The sequence below is a fragment of the Camellia sinensis genome, chromosome 14, assembly GCF_055761805.1.
Source record: "Camellia sinensis isolate YWXY chromosome 14, ASM5576180v1, whole genome shotgun sequence".
Classification (NCBI taxonomy): domain Eukaryota; kingdom Viridiplantae; phylum Streptophyta; class Magnoliopsida; order Ericales; family Theaceae; genus Camellia; species Camellia sinensis.
Genome location: NC_138974.1, coordinates 7419407 through 7436753, shown reverse-complemented (window position 1 = coordinate 7436753; position 17347 = coordinate 7419407). Strand labels below are relative to the sequence as shown.

Here is a 17347-nt window from a genome sequence, read left to right as displayed (position 1 = left end):
AAACGAATGTCTCCTATTCTACAGTCACAATCTGGTTCGTCTTCCAACCACATCATAGGATCCGGAACCTTGGCTCACAAAGGTAATTCTTTGAACGCCTTTACTGTTAGTAAGAAATGTAAAAAACCTTGGATTGTGGACTCAGGAGCATCTGATCATATGACGGGAGATGCAACACTTTTTGATACATATAGCTCATGTCAAAATAATTTAACGGTCCGAATAGCAGATGGTTCACTATCAAAGGTTGCCGGTACAGGTTCAGTTGTGCTGTCTAGGAATCTTATTCTCAACTCTGTTCTCCTTGTTCCTGACTTGGACTGTAATTTATTGTCAATTAGTAAACTCACTAAGGAAAAGAGGTGTGTTACTAATTTTTTCTCAACTCATTGTGAATTTCAGGATTTGGATTCGGGGAAGACGATTGGCAATGCTGAGGAATGCTCTGGACTCTACATCCTTACGGAACGCCACTATCCACAGGAACAACCTCAAACGGCAATTTGTGGTAGTTCTTTTTCGGTTTCGTGTCAAAATAACGATAGAGCAATTATGTTGTGGCACTATCGCTTAGGTCATCCTAATGTTATGTATCTCAAGCATTTATTTCCTTCATTATTTAATAAAAATCCAAAACCTTTTGATTGTGAGATATGTCAATTTTCTAAACATGTACGGTCCCATTTTCCCATACAATCCTATAAAGCGTCTCGTCCATTCTCACTAATTCATAGTGATATCTGGGGTCCATCCAACATAAAAAATGTAACTGGTACTAGGTGGTTTGTCTCATTCATAGATGATCATACTAGATTAACCTGGATCTTCCTCATGAAAGACAAATTTGAAACAACCCAAATCTTCAAAAATTTTCACATTATGATTCAGACACAATTCCAGTCAAAAATACAAATTCTAAAGTCTGATAATGTTCGGGACTATTTCAACTCCATTCTAGGAGAATTTTTAGCAAAAGAAGGGATAGTTCACTTAAGTTCATGTGTTGACACCCCACAACAAAATGGCATCGCTGAACGAAAAAATAGGCATTTGTTAGATGTTGCCAGATCGCTAATGTTTTCCACAAATGTTCCACAATTCTTCTGGGGGGAAGCTGTTCTTACAGCAGCCTACCTTATTAATAGGATGCCATCTAGGGTACTAAATTTCCAAACCCCTTGTCAACTCCTCCTAAAATCCTTTCCAACTACTCGCCTCATCTCCACCATCCCACCAAAAATTTTCGGGTGCTCTGTCTTTGTTCATATCCATCACCAGTATCGAAGTAAACTTGATCCCAGGTCGCTCAAGTGTATCTTCATTGGGTATTCTTCACATCAAAAAGGGTATAAGTGTTACTCTCCGGTCACAAAGAAATTCTATAATTCCATGGATGTCACATTTTTTGAAACCCAGTCTTACTATCCTAAAATCGTCATTCAGGGGGAGACTCCAACCCAGGAACATCAATTTTGGACCCTTGAGTCATTTAGTGAGCCATCCATCACCACCAAAAATCACACACCTCAAGAGTCATTTAATCAATCTTTACCTGCCGAAAATTCTGAGTTCATTGTTGACTTGCGGGATAATGAGCACATCCAAGAGGACACGGAGGAAGGAGCACTTTCTCAACAATCCCATGAGGCTGAACCGGGTTCTAATCCAAGCAACATTCCAGGTAACAATATTCCTACCACAGATAGTACTGTTGATTCTGAGTTAGAAAACAGTATTCTTAATATGCCCATAGCTTGGAGAAAAGGAGTTAGATCATGTACTCAGCATCCCATTGGGAACTTTATTTCTTATGATAAGCTATCACCTTCATTCCGTGCCTTCACTTCTAGCATCACAGAGATACCCATTCCTCAGAATATTCAGGAAGCCTTCAAGTCTCCTCAGTGGAAGGCGGCAGTCAATGAGGAAGTTCGGGCTCTGGAAAAGAATGGTACTTGGGCAATTACTGATCTTCCAAGAGGTAAGAAACCAGTTGGATGTAAGTGGATTTTCACAGTAAAGTACAAGGCAGATGGTAATGTGGATCGTTATAAAGCTCGGTTGGTCGCTAAAGGATTCTCTCAATCCTATGGCATTGACTATCAAGAAACCTTTGCTCCAGTTGCCAAGCTCAACACTGTTCGTGTCCTTTTATCCTTGGCAGCTAATCTCGATTGGTCACTTCACCAACTTGATGTAAAAAATGCCTTCCTCAATGGTGACTTAACGGAAGAAGTTTACATAGACATTCCTGCTGGACTTGAGACGACATCAAATTTCAACAAAGTTTGCAGACTCCGAAAATCCCTGTATGGTCTCAAACAATCTCCCAGGGCCTGGTTTGAGCGGTTCACTAAGGTAGTGAAAGGGTATGGTTTTGTTCAATGTCAATCCGATCATACATTATTTGTGAAGCACTCCCTAGGAGGGAAATTGGCAATTATCATTGTTTATGTGGATGACATAATTCTAACAGGTGATCATGAAGAGGAAATTGGCTTACTTAAAAAATTCCTAACAAAGGAATTTGAGATTAAAGATCTTGGAAATCTTAAGTACTTTCTTGGAATGGAGATTGCTAGGTCAAAGAAAGGTATAGCAGTCTCACAACGTAAATACGTTCTAGACTTACTAAATGAAACAGGGATGCTAGGATGCAAGCCGGTAGAAACTCCTATGGACACAACTATCAAACTGGAAGAAAGTGACGGTAGTGCACCAAGTGATAAAGGGAGATATCAACGTCTTGTGGGAAAACTCATTTATCTTTCTCATACAAGGCCAGACATCGGCTTCTCTGTTAGTGTGGTCAGTCAATTCATGAATAATCCAACCGAAAAACACATGACTGCTGTGACCAGAATATTGAGGTACCTAAAAATGACACCAGGAAAGGGTCTCTTCTTCCAAAGAACAACAAATAGAAAAATTGAGATTTTTTCAGATGCAGATTGGGCAGGTTCAGTGACTGATCGAAGATCAACCTCTGGCTATTGTTCATTTGTTTGGGGGAACGCGGTTACATGGCGAAGCAAGAAACAGTCAGTGGTAGCCCGTAGTAGTGCTGAGGCAGAATTTCGTGCTATGGCCCTAGGTATCTGTGAGGGAATCTGGTTGAACAGACTGTTAGAAGAATTACGGGTTCCATCTGAGCATCCCATGGTTTTATACTGCGACAACCAAGCCGCCATCAGTATCGCTAAGAATCCGGTTCATCATGATCGAACTAAACACGTGGAGATAGATCGACACTTTATCAAGGAAAAGATTGAAGAAGGAGTTTTTCAAGTCAGCTACACTCCAACAAAGAGCCAAAAGGCTGACATTCTCACAAAAGCTCTTGCTCGAGTTAGCTTTGAAGATCTGACGGACAAATTGGGAATGATTAACATCTACAACGTCGCTTGAGGGGGAGTGTTTGAAATCAAGCTTCTTTTCATTATTAATAATATATAATATATATAATGTATATATTATATTTGTGTGTCATTAGTAGTCATCAGATGCCTTAGATAGTGCAATTTGCTTTAGTTAGTGCCATTTCCTTTCGGCTACTTTTAGTTTTATATGTTGTGCCTTTAATTATGATTGTTGCCTTTCATTATGTTGTCTAGTAGTTTTTTATTATATTGTCTTGCAAATGTTGTATAATCACTCCTATAAAATGGAGTCTCCCCGTAAGGATTAATACAATTGAAAACAAAGAGCCTGTTTGCTCTGTCAATTATTCTCTCCATATTTATTTTTTTCAACTTTCAATTTTCATCTCCTATTATTATTTTCGACCCCGCTAAGTAGCTCGAAACTCAATGGCTCGAATTTGGCTCGACACCAAAACGACGTCGTTTTGGTGTCTTTTTTTTTTCTTTTTTTCTTTTTTCCTGTGTTTTTGTTGCAAAAGGAAGAAGAAAAAGAAGGGAGAAGAAGAAGAAGGGTGGGTCTGCAGATCGGAAGGAGGGGGAAGGAGGAGGAAGAAGGAGAAGTGAAGGGAAGGGGGCCATAAAAATCGGGCTGGACGAGGAGGCGGGGCCGGAGGCGGGACTGCGACGAGCTGCAGGGGCTGCGACGGAGGAGAAAGAAGAAGGACTGGAAGGGAGCTGCGACGACGGCGGGAGCTGCGACGACCTCTCCTCTCTTTCTTCTTCTCTCCTCCTCTTCCCCTCTCCTCTTTCAAGCCATTTTTCAAGCTAATTTCTCAAGTTACCAATCGTTTTCCTATTATTTTTTACATAAATTTAAGACTCAAAGTTTGAGTCTAGACTTCTTAGACTTTTTGGTGTGAATGAAGGGAACCATACAGCAACGGAGAGGATATGATCTGGATATGATACGGATAAAGTCACATAAAGAGCCTAGAAAGAACCTACTTTATGCAGGACACGTGAGTGTGTAGGACTTTGACTGAGCATCCTAGTTTGACTCCATCAATTTCTTGTATATTCACATACAATCAGCTTTATAATTTTATAATTTTTTTTTAAAAATAAAAAATAAAAAAAAAATAGAGAACTTTATCTCTCCCTCACTCCAACAAACAAAAGGGAAAGAAAAAGTCAGCCATGCAGCTTTTCAATTCCAAAGAAAAGTAAAAGGGAAGTATTTTCCATAGCTATGGCCTGCTGGCTGGAGCTGAAATTGTCTTATCTTACAAGATGTCTATAAAAGGAGTCTCCCCATTAAACACACCCCAACCAAAGCTTTAATTTCCTTAAGGCAAAGAAAAGAAAAGAAAATCCTGAAATTCTCTCATCTCATGGCTTCATTTCAATTTATAGCTGCAGCATTCTTCTTGATTGCTGCTGTTGTGTTTGGAGGATCGAATGCTCAATTGTGTCCCACATTTTATGATAGCACATGCCCAAATGTCTCGAGCATAGTACGCAGTGTCCTGGAGCAGGCTCAACGAGATAATGTCCGAAATGCTGCCTTTCTCACTCGACTTCATTTCCATGATTGCTTTGTCAATGTAATAATACCCTTTCTTCCTGTTCTATGCATTTGTCTTTGTGTGTTGCAAACATCTTTTTTTTATGGTCATAAGAAACTCAAATTTATGTAAACTTATATATGTCAATTCATGTATAACTAACTAACTGTCTTTGCATGCAGGGCTGCGATGGGTCCATTTTGCTAGACAACGCAGATGGAATAGAGAGTGAGAAAAATGCAACTATTAATTTGTCAATTAATGGATTTGCTGTTGTTGATGACATCAAGACTGCATTGGAGAATGTTTGTCCAGGTGTTGTCTCCTGTGCTGACATTTTGGCTATTGCAGCTGAAATTTCAGTTGTTTTGGTACGTAAATTAATTTCAATATACATTAATATTGGTGAATAGAATCTACAAAAGACTTTGTTTGCAAAACCCATGTAACTGTCAGCCAAGTTTCAAATATCAACCAATACCTAGCGTATTGGCCTATATGTTTCATTTTCCCCCCAATAGTATATGGCTCGATAACTTTAATTACTTGAATCTTGCATAAGGGAATTAAGTTGGGATTAATAAGGCCTTATATATATTGTGTTAATTAGTCATAACAATATATAAATTAATGCGAGTGATTTATTGCAGTCAGGAGGTCCATCATGGGAAGTTCAGTTAGGAAGAAGAGATAGCAGGACAGCAAATCGAGCTGGCACTAGTGCCCTCCCAGTTTTCAATGAAAGCCTTAGTACCCTAAAAGACAAGTTCAACGCTGTTGGACTTGACTCCACCGATCTAGTTGCTTTATCTGGTAAAGACTATAAACTTAATTTAACATTTCTTTCTTTGATTACAATTACTATTTCCCTTGGTATGAAATTTATGAGCTCAACAAATCATTAATTTCCTTCTTTCTTCATTAAGAAAAAGAAAAAAAAGGAGGAAAAGCACTCTCTTTACACAAATCATCTATAACAACTAACAACAAATGTTTTCATTCCATTTGCAGGTGCTCATACATTCGGACGAGTTGGATGCTTGACTGTGACCCCACGCCTATACAACTTTAACAACATTAGTGGAAATGCAGACCCAACCATAGACCCAACCTACTTGAAAACACTTCGGCAAACATGTCCAGATCCCAACACTCCTGCAGGCAACAACACTAAGTTCACCTTAGCCAATCTTGATCCCACTACTCCCAATGGCTTTGACAACAACTACTTCACTAACCTCCAGAACAACCAGGGACTTCTCCAGACTGATCAGGAATTGTTCTCCACTAATGGTGCTGAGACTGTTGCCATTGTTAACCGCTTCGGAAATAGCCAGAGCGACTTCTTCACTAGCTTTGCTCAGTCCATGATCAATATGGGAAACATAAGTCCGCTGACAGGAAACAATGGAGAGACAAGGTCTAATTGTAGGAGGGTTAATTAATTGGGTCTTATGGTATCGTGGGAGAACATACAAAAGTACTATATATTATTTGTTTGGAATTTTGGCATTTGTTTTTGTTTTTTGTTTTTTGTTTTCCTTTTTTGTTTACAAAATGTCATGCAAGAATTGTATTAAACAATTGATCAATGGAATTAAGATCCAAAAATAAAATCATCACAAATATGGGAGTTTAGTTACTTTTATTCATTTTTGTTTGCCATACATCAATAGTTTAATCATTTTCTCTAAAACATAACAAGGAAATTGTCCTACTCATTAGAATTCTACCACCATAAATGGAAAAAGAAGCAAATGCGAGGAGCCGCCACCATGCGATGAAGAACCAATTCCTGGTACATGATCTAAGGAAGACAGTCGAGTCAAACAGAACAGGGTCATCAAAGTCACCATGACAGGAAGAAACAATTGCCTTAGCAAATCTTAATGGGTGACAATCCACATAATATATTAACCCTGAGAAAACTTGTTAGGTCGAAAACCCAAAAGGCGACCTATGCAAAATTTAGAGCAAAAAAAAAAAAAAAAAAAACAGAGAAAAAAAATTGAAAAAGAGATATGGCAAAAATGGAAGCTCGTAAAGTTAAAAACTCAAAAGAGCAATCTTCGCAAAAGTTAGAATACGAAAAGAAAGAATGAACACCCAAGTGAACCTTAGCCTGAACTACAGACGGCCTAATTCCCACATTAAGGGTATGTAAGCAACTCCACATTGGAGTTTGACCCCATCTCATTCAAATCCCATTATCCGTCAATACCTGTCATCAATCTAAGCAATTGAATGTCAAGATTTTGGGGGATTTTATTTGCCCAACCTATTGGATTCAATTGAAAGAGTTGTCCAATTAGTAAGCTTGTGATGGATCGTTTCACACACCAAAAATAAATACTAAATTATATCAAATTCTTTAGAATAGTGGTAAGGCCAGGTATCGATCCACAGGGACAAACAAGAAATTAAACTAACTTAATTGTTAAATTCATAATTCAGTTTAGATTAAAAACATGATGATTCATAACCTGATGATAATTAAATTAAACAAAACGAATAAACTAGCAATTATAAATAAAGACGAAATTACTGATTTTGAGAAAAATCTAGGTTAATGAATTTACCACTAGTTACATAAATAAGGCTTTAATTTGAGACTCAATTATGTTACGGTTCGAACTAAATAATATTTCGAAAAACTACAAGCTCGAAGGATCTGTTTGGTAATGTTTACGTTTTCAGCTTATATTTACAAAAATTTTATAAACTGGTTTTTATTTATTTTTTGTTTATTTTTAGAAAAACATAAACTACAAACGCATTTGGTAATTGACAAAATGCTTAAAATATTTTAAAAATACAAAAAAGAGTGAGAAATGACAAGTGGCGGCAGAAGACGGTAGTGGAAAGTGGTGACGGTGGGTAGTGGGTGGTGGTGGCAGGCGAGTGGCAGATGGCGGGTGGTGATGGGTGGTGGCGAGTGGGTGGTGGTAGCGGGTAGGTGGCAGTGGGTGGTGATGGTGGGTGGGTGGGTGACGGTGGCGGGTGGTAGGTGGTAGCGAGTGGGTGGTGGTAGTGGTGGTGGCGGGTGATGGATGGGGGTGGCGGGTGGGTGGCCGATGGCAGGTGGTGGCGAGTAGGTGGCGGGTGGTGGTGGTGGTGGTGGTGGTGGCAGGTGGGTAGGTGGTGGGTGGTGGGTAGTGGTAGTGGTGGTGGTGGCGGGTGGGTGGCTGGTGGCTGGTGGTGGCGGGTGGCTGGTGGTGGCGGGTGGTGGATGGTTGTGGCAGGTGGGTGGTGAGTGGTGGTGGCGGGCGGTGGATGGTACTGGCGAGTGACGGGTGGATGGCAGGTAGGTGGTGGGTGGTGGTGGTGGTGGTGGTGGCAAGTGGGTGGCAGGTAGGTGGTGGTGGTGGGTGGTGGCAGGTGAGTGGTGAGTGGTGGTGACAGGTGGTGGTGGGGGATGGGTGGTAGGTGGTGGTGGCGGAAGACAGTGGTGGAAAATGGTGGCAGGTGGTGGCTAGTGTTGGGTGGTAAAAAAAAAAAAACTCAAAACTCAAAATAGAAACACATTTTTTGAGTTTACATTTTTTGACCAAATTTATAAACTGAGACCACTGATTTATAAATCAAAAATTTAACAAACAAGTTTTTATTTGAGTTTTTAAAATTTTTGTAAATATAAACAGAAAACTGAAAACGTTGTCTGTTTGGTAATGTTTACGTTTTCAGTTTATATTTACAAAAATTTTATAAACTGGTTTTTGTTTATTTTTTGTTTATTTTTTAGAAAAACATAAATTACAAACGCATTTGGTAATTGACAAAATGTTTAATAAATTTTAAAAATATAAAAAAGAGTGAGAAATGGCAAGTGGCGGCAAGTAGCGGCGAAAGACGATGGTGGAAAGTGGTGACGGTGGGTGGTGGGTAGCTAGTGATGGTGGGTGGGTGGGTGGGTGGTGGTGGTGGTGGTGGGTGAGTGGGTGGGTGACGGTGGTGGGTGGTAGCGAGTGGGTGGTGGTGGTGGTGGTGGTGATGGGTGGCGGTGGCAGGTGGGTGGCGATGGGTGGGTGGGTGACAGTGGCGGGTGGTGGGTGGTAGCGAGTGGGTGGTGATGGCAGGTGGTGGGTGGTGGTGGCAGGTGGGTGGCGGATAGCTGGTGGTGGATGGTGATGGTGGGTGGCTGGGTGGGTGACGGTGGCGGGTAGTGGGTGGTGGTGGTGGTAGTGGTGGTAGCGGGTGGTGGTGGGTGGGTGGTAGGTGGTGATGGTGGGTGGGTGGGTGACGGTAGCAGGTGGTGGGTGGTAGCGAGTGGGTGGTGGTGGTGGTGGCGGGTGGTGGGTGATGGTGGCAGGTGGGTGGGGGATGGCGGATATGGTGGGTGGTGGCGGTTAGGTGGCGGGTGGTGGTGGTGGTGGTGGTGGATGGGTGGGTGACGGTGGCGAGTGGTAGCAAGTGGGTGGTGGTGGTGATGGTGGTGGGTGGTAGGTGGTGGTTACAAGTGGGTGGCGGGTGGGTGGTGGGTGATGGTGGTGGTGGTTGTGGGTGGTGGTGGCGGTAAGTGGTGGTGGCGGGTGAGTAGCAGATGGCTGGTGGTGGTGGGTGGCTGGTGGTGAATGGTGGTAGCAAGTGGGTGGTGAGTGGTGGTGGCAAGTAGGTGGCGGGTGGTGGTGGCGGGCGGTGGATGGTAGTGGCGGGTGGATGGTAGGTGGGTGGTGGTGGTGGTGGTGGTGGTGGTGGTGGTGGTGGTGGTGGCGAGGGATGGGTGGTGGTGGCGAGTGGATGGCAGGTGGGTGGTGGCTAGAGGGTGGTGGTGGTTGGTGGTGGCAGGTGAGTGGTGTGTGGTGGTGGCAGGTACGGGTGGGTGGTGGTGGTGACGGAAGACGATGGTGGAAAATGGTGGCTGGCGGTGGCTAGTGTTGGGTGGTAAAAAAAAAAACTGAAAACTCAAAATAGAAACACATTTTTTGTATTTTCATTTTTTGGCCAAATTTATAAACTGAGATCACTAATTTATAAATCAAAAATTTTACCAAACAAGTTTTTATTTGAGTTTTTTAAATTTTTGTAAATATAAACAGAAAACTGAAAACGTAAATGTTACCAAACGGCAAGTGTTACCAAATGACACAGAAGCATTTATCAAGAGACTTAACACCTTCAATATATAAGCACGAACCATCTCAAGTAGTACGAGTCGTTCGCTTTAAACAAGGGTAGCAACACGACTCGTCCCTTGTAGTATGGCTCGTCTCATACCTTGAACATGAAAGAATAGAAAACCATTGTATGAAAAGCATTCAATAATCACAGAAAGCAGAATACTTGAAGAAATAATGAAAAATCATATTTGAAAACTTCTTGAGAATCATACAACTGTTCAAACCATTACATAAAAGAAAACATATTTACTTGGCTAGGGTTTCATCAAAACTCTAGAAATAAGAGCCTAGTCAATCATAGAGGAGTGGGAAAAAATAGAAGAATAAGAACCCTGCATGAAAATTGCCCTTGAAGCTTGAGAATCCCCTTTTTCCAAACCCTAGCCTCTCTTTTCTCTTAGAATTTTTCAGAACCCTAATCCAACCTTTTTTTTTTATCTTTTTATACCTCTGCTATTTTGCCCACATTCAAAACATCAAGCACGCTTCCCAAGGTATGACCGCACGTATAGGAAGTACCACTGTACGTGCGGTGATGGTTCCTCATGTGCGGAAATGCGCCTTCGCACATGCAATTGTTTCAAGCTCTATTTGGCTACGATGAATGTGCCGCATGTGCAGAAATAGTCCTCCGCACGTGCGAGAAGCATTTTTCTCTCTAATTTCTGTATTTTTTCTCATTTTATATTCCCACTGTGTCCAACCTAATTGATATTAAACATGCATAAAATATATAATTTGACAGTCAAGTAGGGTTAAGAGATTCTAATTATCGACCTCAGTGTTGTACAATTCAACCTCAATCACATCCCCCAACTTACAACTTGCTAGTCCTCAAGCAAGGAATAAAGAAAGATAAACAAAATCTAATTATCTCCTCTTTCGTGGGAAATACGATTGCATTTAGCATATGCAACAAGCCTTTAAACCACAAAGTTACCCCAGGTGGATGAGTATAGTCTCTTGAGGGTTTCCAAAAATGATATCCACAAACATTAACATATTCGCATTTGTCCAACAACAATTAATCACACTACACTACTCAAAAATTAACTTATGTGCTATTACAGTGCAATATTAAGACATGATGAGTCATTGAAGGCACAATAGACAAGCATGAAGGAATCTATTGAGCAAAGATCGCAATTTAGTATTGCAAAAATTAAGTTCCATGTACTTGTGAATGCTAGTAGACACATCATTAGTACCCTCGGTGTAAAGTACAATCCCCATAACTAATTAACTGTCCACTATAATAGTTCAGTATAACTCATAATAACACCCAATATATATATATATATAACTAAACTTTTACAACCAAGATTCTCAAATTTTTTTTTTTTTTTGAAAGGTTATGCAATATCCTAATCCATTAAGCTTTCTAACCAACCCATGTAACAAGCTGTGAGAACCTGAATATACAAATAAAATAAATAATTAGATAATAATAATTTTACAAATCTCAAATATTTTATTGTGAATCTTTAAGTGCGAATTAAATATTATTGGAGGGTATTTTAATTAATTTTAAACTTAAAATAAATTTATGGTGAAAGTATTTAATTTAGAAGTAAGATTTATTATTTTAAAAAAAAAAGAGGGCAAGTTAGTAAGTATATTTTATTATAATAATAGTTATATTTTATTTAAATTAATGGGTTAGAATAAAATAATATAAAGAAATAATAATTTAGAGCCTTTTGTTTAGATATATAAAGTAACCCTAGGTTGCCTAATACAATATATAACAACACCAACAGCAGCTATAGGGAGAGAGAGGTTGAGAGAAAAGAAGAAGAAGAAAAAAAAAAAAAGAGTTGCAAACAAGGAAGAACTTTTGGATGTGTGGCAAGTCTCTATCTTTCTTCTTCTCTTTGTTTTTGTTCTTTATCCTTACTCTATTATTATTTAGTTCATTGATGAAGAGATTATACGTTTATGTATTTTGTATATATATATACTGTTAAGAAATCTGAGAAGTTAAATTCATGTATAAAGAATGGGTGTAATTCTTAGTCAAAAAATTCTGCACAAAATCACAAACTTTAAAAATCAAGAAACTATATCAAATGGATGGATTTTAAATTGAAATTTTACAGTAGATTAATTACATATTGAATTGCATATCTGAATTTTCTCATAATTTTTGGGAGTCAAAATCTATATTAACTGTTGCGTTCAAATCTGTCCAGAAAGTGGTTTAAACAGTAACTTCAGAAGTGTTGTTCTCTTTGGGTATAAATCCAAAAATTATCAAATCAGCGTCATTAGAACCGGTTACGACTCTAGTTTCTTATATTTTTGGCCTTTCATTGATTGCTCATGTATACTAAGAGAACCATTAATTTCTTTAAAGTGCTGTAGAAAACAACCTATTTGGGCATAATTAATTGTAAATAATTATTTTGATAAGCAAATCAAGTAAAACCAATTGGGTTTGAAACTTAGGATATATTAGTTGATATCTGGAGGATTTTGAAATTTTTCGAATAGTGTAGAGTGGGTTTTGTAATTTTCAAAGTTAGTAAATAGATTGGGAAAACTTGTTTAAAACTTTGTTTTATCTTAAAGTTACTTTTAGTTAAGTTTTGATTGGAACCCATGTCTTGGGTAAATTTAGACCTTGAAGAAAATGAACTTAGGTAATACTTAAGAGTAACGGTGAGTTGGGTTGAGCCGTGTTAGTGCGCTTTAGTTTGAGGTTACTTAGTTCTTATTTTTTAGTATTTTTTTAAAATTAGTAGTGACGTGTAGTCTTCATACTTGGTTCAGGACACTAGTTGGACTTTCATACTCTATTCGAGGATTCATTATTCCATTTTTAGGTGAATAGTTTCATGCTACATATTTTTATAAATGTTCCCCTACCCTGAACTGTTAAAAAATTTAATTGTTGTTTCAAGACTAAACTGTTTTGATAAATTATTATATTATCAATGGAATTAAATTATTTTTGAAACATGTATGAACTTGGCATACAGTAAACTATTTGTTTTGGTCTCGTGTTTATAATGGTGAACTACCATGTTTTGTGAAACCGATGTGTATTGATTATTGGGACATCTGTGTATTTTAGTCCAGAGAAATTATTCCATTGTGTATGGTGACTCTGGCCACTAGAGAACAAATCCGGGTTGGGCCGTGATGACTCTAGTGCTCAACGATTGTAAGGAAAAGACCTAGGTTAAGTTAGGTGACCTTCAATCGGATCGTCTTAGAGAAAAGGCCCAGGTTGCCACCCTGAGGATGACTTTTAGCTCAGTATTGGATCCAACAGGGCTTATAGCCTTGAGAACTGTGTGGCATGTTACTTGTTATTTCTTGGTACCCAGAAAATTATGGGTGTTCATGTTGTAATCTGTTTTAAGTGGAAAATGTCATTTATCATGTTCTTGGGAGACATGAGTATTTTAACTGTTGAACTGTGGAACCTTCTTTTTGAAATAGATTCTCTTTACCAAACTATATGTCAATCTAGTTTCTGTGATACATATCTTATTTTGGAATTGAACCCTGTTTTCAAAATTATATTTACTATCCATGTTGCTACTCACTGAGCTATCAGCTGGCTTAATTGTTTATCATTTCCAGGTGTTAGAAGGACTTAAAGTGGACTCATGGTGTAGTCGGGACTCAATTGCATAGACCTCTAGGACATTCATTTATTTTGTTTTAGATTGTCATGTCCAGTTTGTGCATATTTCTTTTTATTTTTATTGAGATTCATTTAGGATTATTTTGATATGTGGGCGATTTGTGTTCCATTTAGTATATATTTTGGAAGTCAGTTATGGTTGGTTTTACCATTTATACTTGTGACTTGTCATTGGATTGGGTTTTGATTTATTTATTTATGGGTTATCATCACATTTATTCTTTGTGATTTTGGGTTCATATTTAGACTTGCGTGTGCCTTGGGCTAAGTCCCTGTGGGCAACGGCCGATCATGCCCGGATTTGGGGTGTGACACAAGCATTGGGTCAATGACTCCCACACCAGATGTTTGTAGGGCACTAGGTGTGAAGACACTCCTACGGGCTTAATAACTCAAGCTAAAAAGGTTACAAACCTGAACAAATCATTTTCCTTATTTTCCCTTAACTGTGCAATGTCTAGATCCCTTAAGCTTCCAAATTAACCCATATAGCAAATATTGGGCCAATGACTCCCAAACCAGACGGTTTTAGGGCACTAGGTGTAAAGACAACCCTACAAGCTTAATAACTCGAGTTAAAGAGGCTACGAACCCAAACAAATCAAGGTTTTCTTCTTCTTTTTTTCTTTTTTTTTTTTAGAATCAAGGCTACTCATTTATTTTTTTCCACAACCCTAGCAATTATCAATGATGTACACCAGGGATTATAATAGAGAGGTCACCACTATGATAGTGTGTTCATGTGAATCAAGACATACTCATGATAAGTGTACTAATACCACAACCACAAGCAACTATCCTAGTGCAAACATCACATGCGAGTCTTTATCCAATAAATCATTTTCATACAAGTTTACTATGTTCCCCAATTAACATATGCTTATATGACTACCTTACTAGCAACAAGTCAACATCAAGTGAAGTACTGTAATTAAGTGAAACAGGTATAAACATGAATTATGAATTAGGAGCCAAGTAGAAGTACACAAAAGAAAATACCCTCATCTCCCAACTTGAATATGACATTGTCCTCAATGGAAACAAATGCGAAGAAAATAAGAAAGAGAGAGAATATTACCAGATATTGTAGGTGCACCTCCAGCTAAGCAGATAAAAACACAAATATTTTTTTTTTGAAGAAATAAAAATAAAAATAAATAAAGGAAGAAAACAAAACAAAAGATAATAAGTGACTACTGAGAATCTGGCGGTGGCGATGGTAGGAAATGTTGCGCAAATAAGGCAGGCATCAATGACCGCGTCTCGAATGCTTCGTCATGAACCCGAGCGCCAAGCTGGTCAAAACGTTGCTAGCTCAACTCCTGATATGTATAAAAGTTAGTTTGCAAGGAGGCAACTGACTACTGATATTTGAGCTGGCGAGCATTAAGGTGCTCGAATGCCACTTAAGAATAATCCCTATGCACCTAAAAGTCTGTGAGCAACCCCATAAGAAACTGGTGGTGCTCCTGAAGAGTACTGTGGACCTAATCCACAGAGTGTTGAAACTGCAAGTGCTCCTCTCAAGTCATGTACATCGGCTCCCCTTGGGGAGCCACAAGAGAGGTAGGAGGAGGTGGTGGGTCGTGCATGGGGTCATCGGCCTCAATAACCGTGACACCGCCCTGTAGTGGTATTCGGGATAAGCTATATTGTCATTCCCGCTGGCCGAAAGTAGGGTAGACGGTGTCGATTTCTTCAGTCGGATCAACTGGAAGGCTGATCAATTCGAAGAATAATGTGAGCAGGTTGGCAAAGGACAGGGGCCAAGTCGTGTTCTACATAGGTTGAGGCTGAACGACCTCCTACATAAATTTCCGCATATGTACCTAGATCACGTGTTGAAGGTGTACCTGGTAACCATGCTGGTAACACTGTAAGACCCACGCAAGCTCCTTTCGGCGCTCAGCTTTGTGCCCAAGTGGAAGGGCATTCTTATACAATACATATTCAATGAATAATAAGCGGCCAAGCAGCTTGCTCTGGCGCAGGCACTTGAAGTTAGGATCACCATGGGCCCTTGGAAAGAATTCTTGGATGATGCGCGGTATGGGTTGTTGACCTTCAACTTCAGGGAATGGCTGGCTGTCACACTTGTCTTAGAAACCTAACACCCAGGCAATCATGGGTTGCGTGATGCTAATACTATGACCATCAATGGTGGACAAACGAGCGAGAGATGACACCATGGACTCCTCGTATAGGTTTTGGTAGAAGAACCGGACCAGACGAGGATAAGTTAGCGCCGTAACAGTGCAAGTGCCCAACTGTTGTCGAAGTTGAAGCTGCTCAATGGCCCAAGAAGTGACTGGGTCATGCTAAAAATAGGGGATGTTGAATTGAATGAGCTTGTGAAGCGGACGATAAGCCCAATCTGGTCGTGGCAACTCAACCGATGGTGGTGGCAAGGATGGTGGTGACGGCGGCAATGGTGGTACTGAGGAGGATGAACCTCTGGCCTTTTTAAAGGCCAAGCTGGATAGTTGTTTACTCATGTCCTGCACACACCAAAAGCAAATTCACACATACCCGTGGAACTAACGTGAGAATAAGAATATCAAACCATAAGGCTACCCACTTGTTTCACCACATGCGATTCTCATCATCATTTTTTTTTTATTTAAGAAAGAGCAATAATAAAAGAAATAAAATAAAGAACATATATGAAAAAAAAGATTGCAATAACGATTTTTTTTTGAATAGATAAATAAATAAAATAATATAATATAAAATAAAAATAAAAATAAATAAAAGAAACACTCTACAAATATGGAACTAACTTAGTATATCACAACTAGTTATAGGCATCTACATTAAACTAACTAATTAACAATGGTATGGTTAAACACAGTACTATTTTATTTAAGTAACTAATGACCAAATAATTAAAACTAACTGAACTAAACAGGTAATGAACTAAACTATTTTAAGCAAGCAAAATAATAAATAAAAAAAAATAAAAGACACAATCTATTAAATAATAAAATAAAGAATTAAATTGGCTAAACATTTTTTTTTTGAATCATCGCACGAGCGCCGACGAGGGCCGCACGTACGGGAGTGCACACCCAGAATTGTTTTTTTTTTTTTTTTTTTTGGGTTTTAGATGAATCTTTACAAGTTAAGATTGAAAGGAGAAACACAAATCTACACAAAAACAAAAGGATTTACCTTGAAAGAGTGAAGAAAGAGAGAGAAAGAATGGAGATTCGCCGAAAAAAATGGTGGTCGCCGGAGATCGCCGGACGGAGAGAAGGTAGGGTGCGGACGGTGAGGCTCCGGTGGTAGAGTGGTGGTGAGAAGAGGTTGGGTGAAGGTTGGTGATGGTGGGAAGAAGAATGAAGAAAGTTGGTGGTGGTGGGGTTTGAGTGAAAGAGAAAGGGAGGAAGAAAATGAAAAGGTAGAGAGAGAGAGAGTGCATCTGTGAGAGTGATGGGAGTGGGCTAGGGTTTTTATGAAATCAACCCTTCCTTTTTTTGGAAAAACAAAAACAAAAATAAAAATAAAATAAAATAGATAAAATAAAAAAATGTAATAAAGAAATCTTTTTTTTTATGTCAACGTGCCGCACATGCGGGAGTGCACGTCGTACGTGCAGAAGCACACCCGCACCAAGCCCTGCTTGTGTATATAAAGTAATAGAAAATT

At 39.2% G+C, this 17347-nt stretch overlaps 1 protein-coding gene across 1 annotated transcript; it reads left to right on the top strand.

Moving 5' to 3' along the window:
- Nucleotides 1–4611: 4611 nt before the first annotated feature.
- Nucleotides 4612–6553, top strand: LOC114316767 (lignin-forming anionic peroxidase-like). The gene is made up of 4 exons (XM_082907032.1): nucleotides 4612–4966; nucleotides 5110–5298; nucleotides 5578–5740; nucleotides 5939–6553. Exons 1-4 carry the CDS (start codon nucleotides 4754–4756, stop codon nucleotides 6370–6372), a joined length of 999 nt encoding a protein of 332 aa, XP_082763158.1. The 5' UTR covers nucleotides 4612–4753; the 3' UTR covers nucleotides 6373–6553.
- Nucleotides 6554–17347: the final 10794 nt, after the last annotated feature.

Coding starts and splice junctions, on each gene's coding strand:
- LOC114316767 (XM_082907032.1), top strand. CDS start 4,754: ATGGCTTCATTTCAATTTATAGCTGCAGCATTCTTCTTGATTGCTGCT. Junction 5,299..5,577: donor CTGAAATTTCAGTTGTTTTG/GTACGTAAATTA, acceptor GATTTATTGCAG/TCAGGAGGTCCATCATGGGA. Junction 5,741..5,938: donor CGATCTAGTTGCTTTATCTG/GTAAAGACTATA, acceptor TTCCATTTGCAG/GTGCTCATACATTCGGACGA.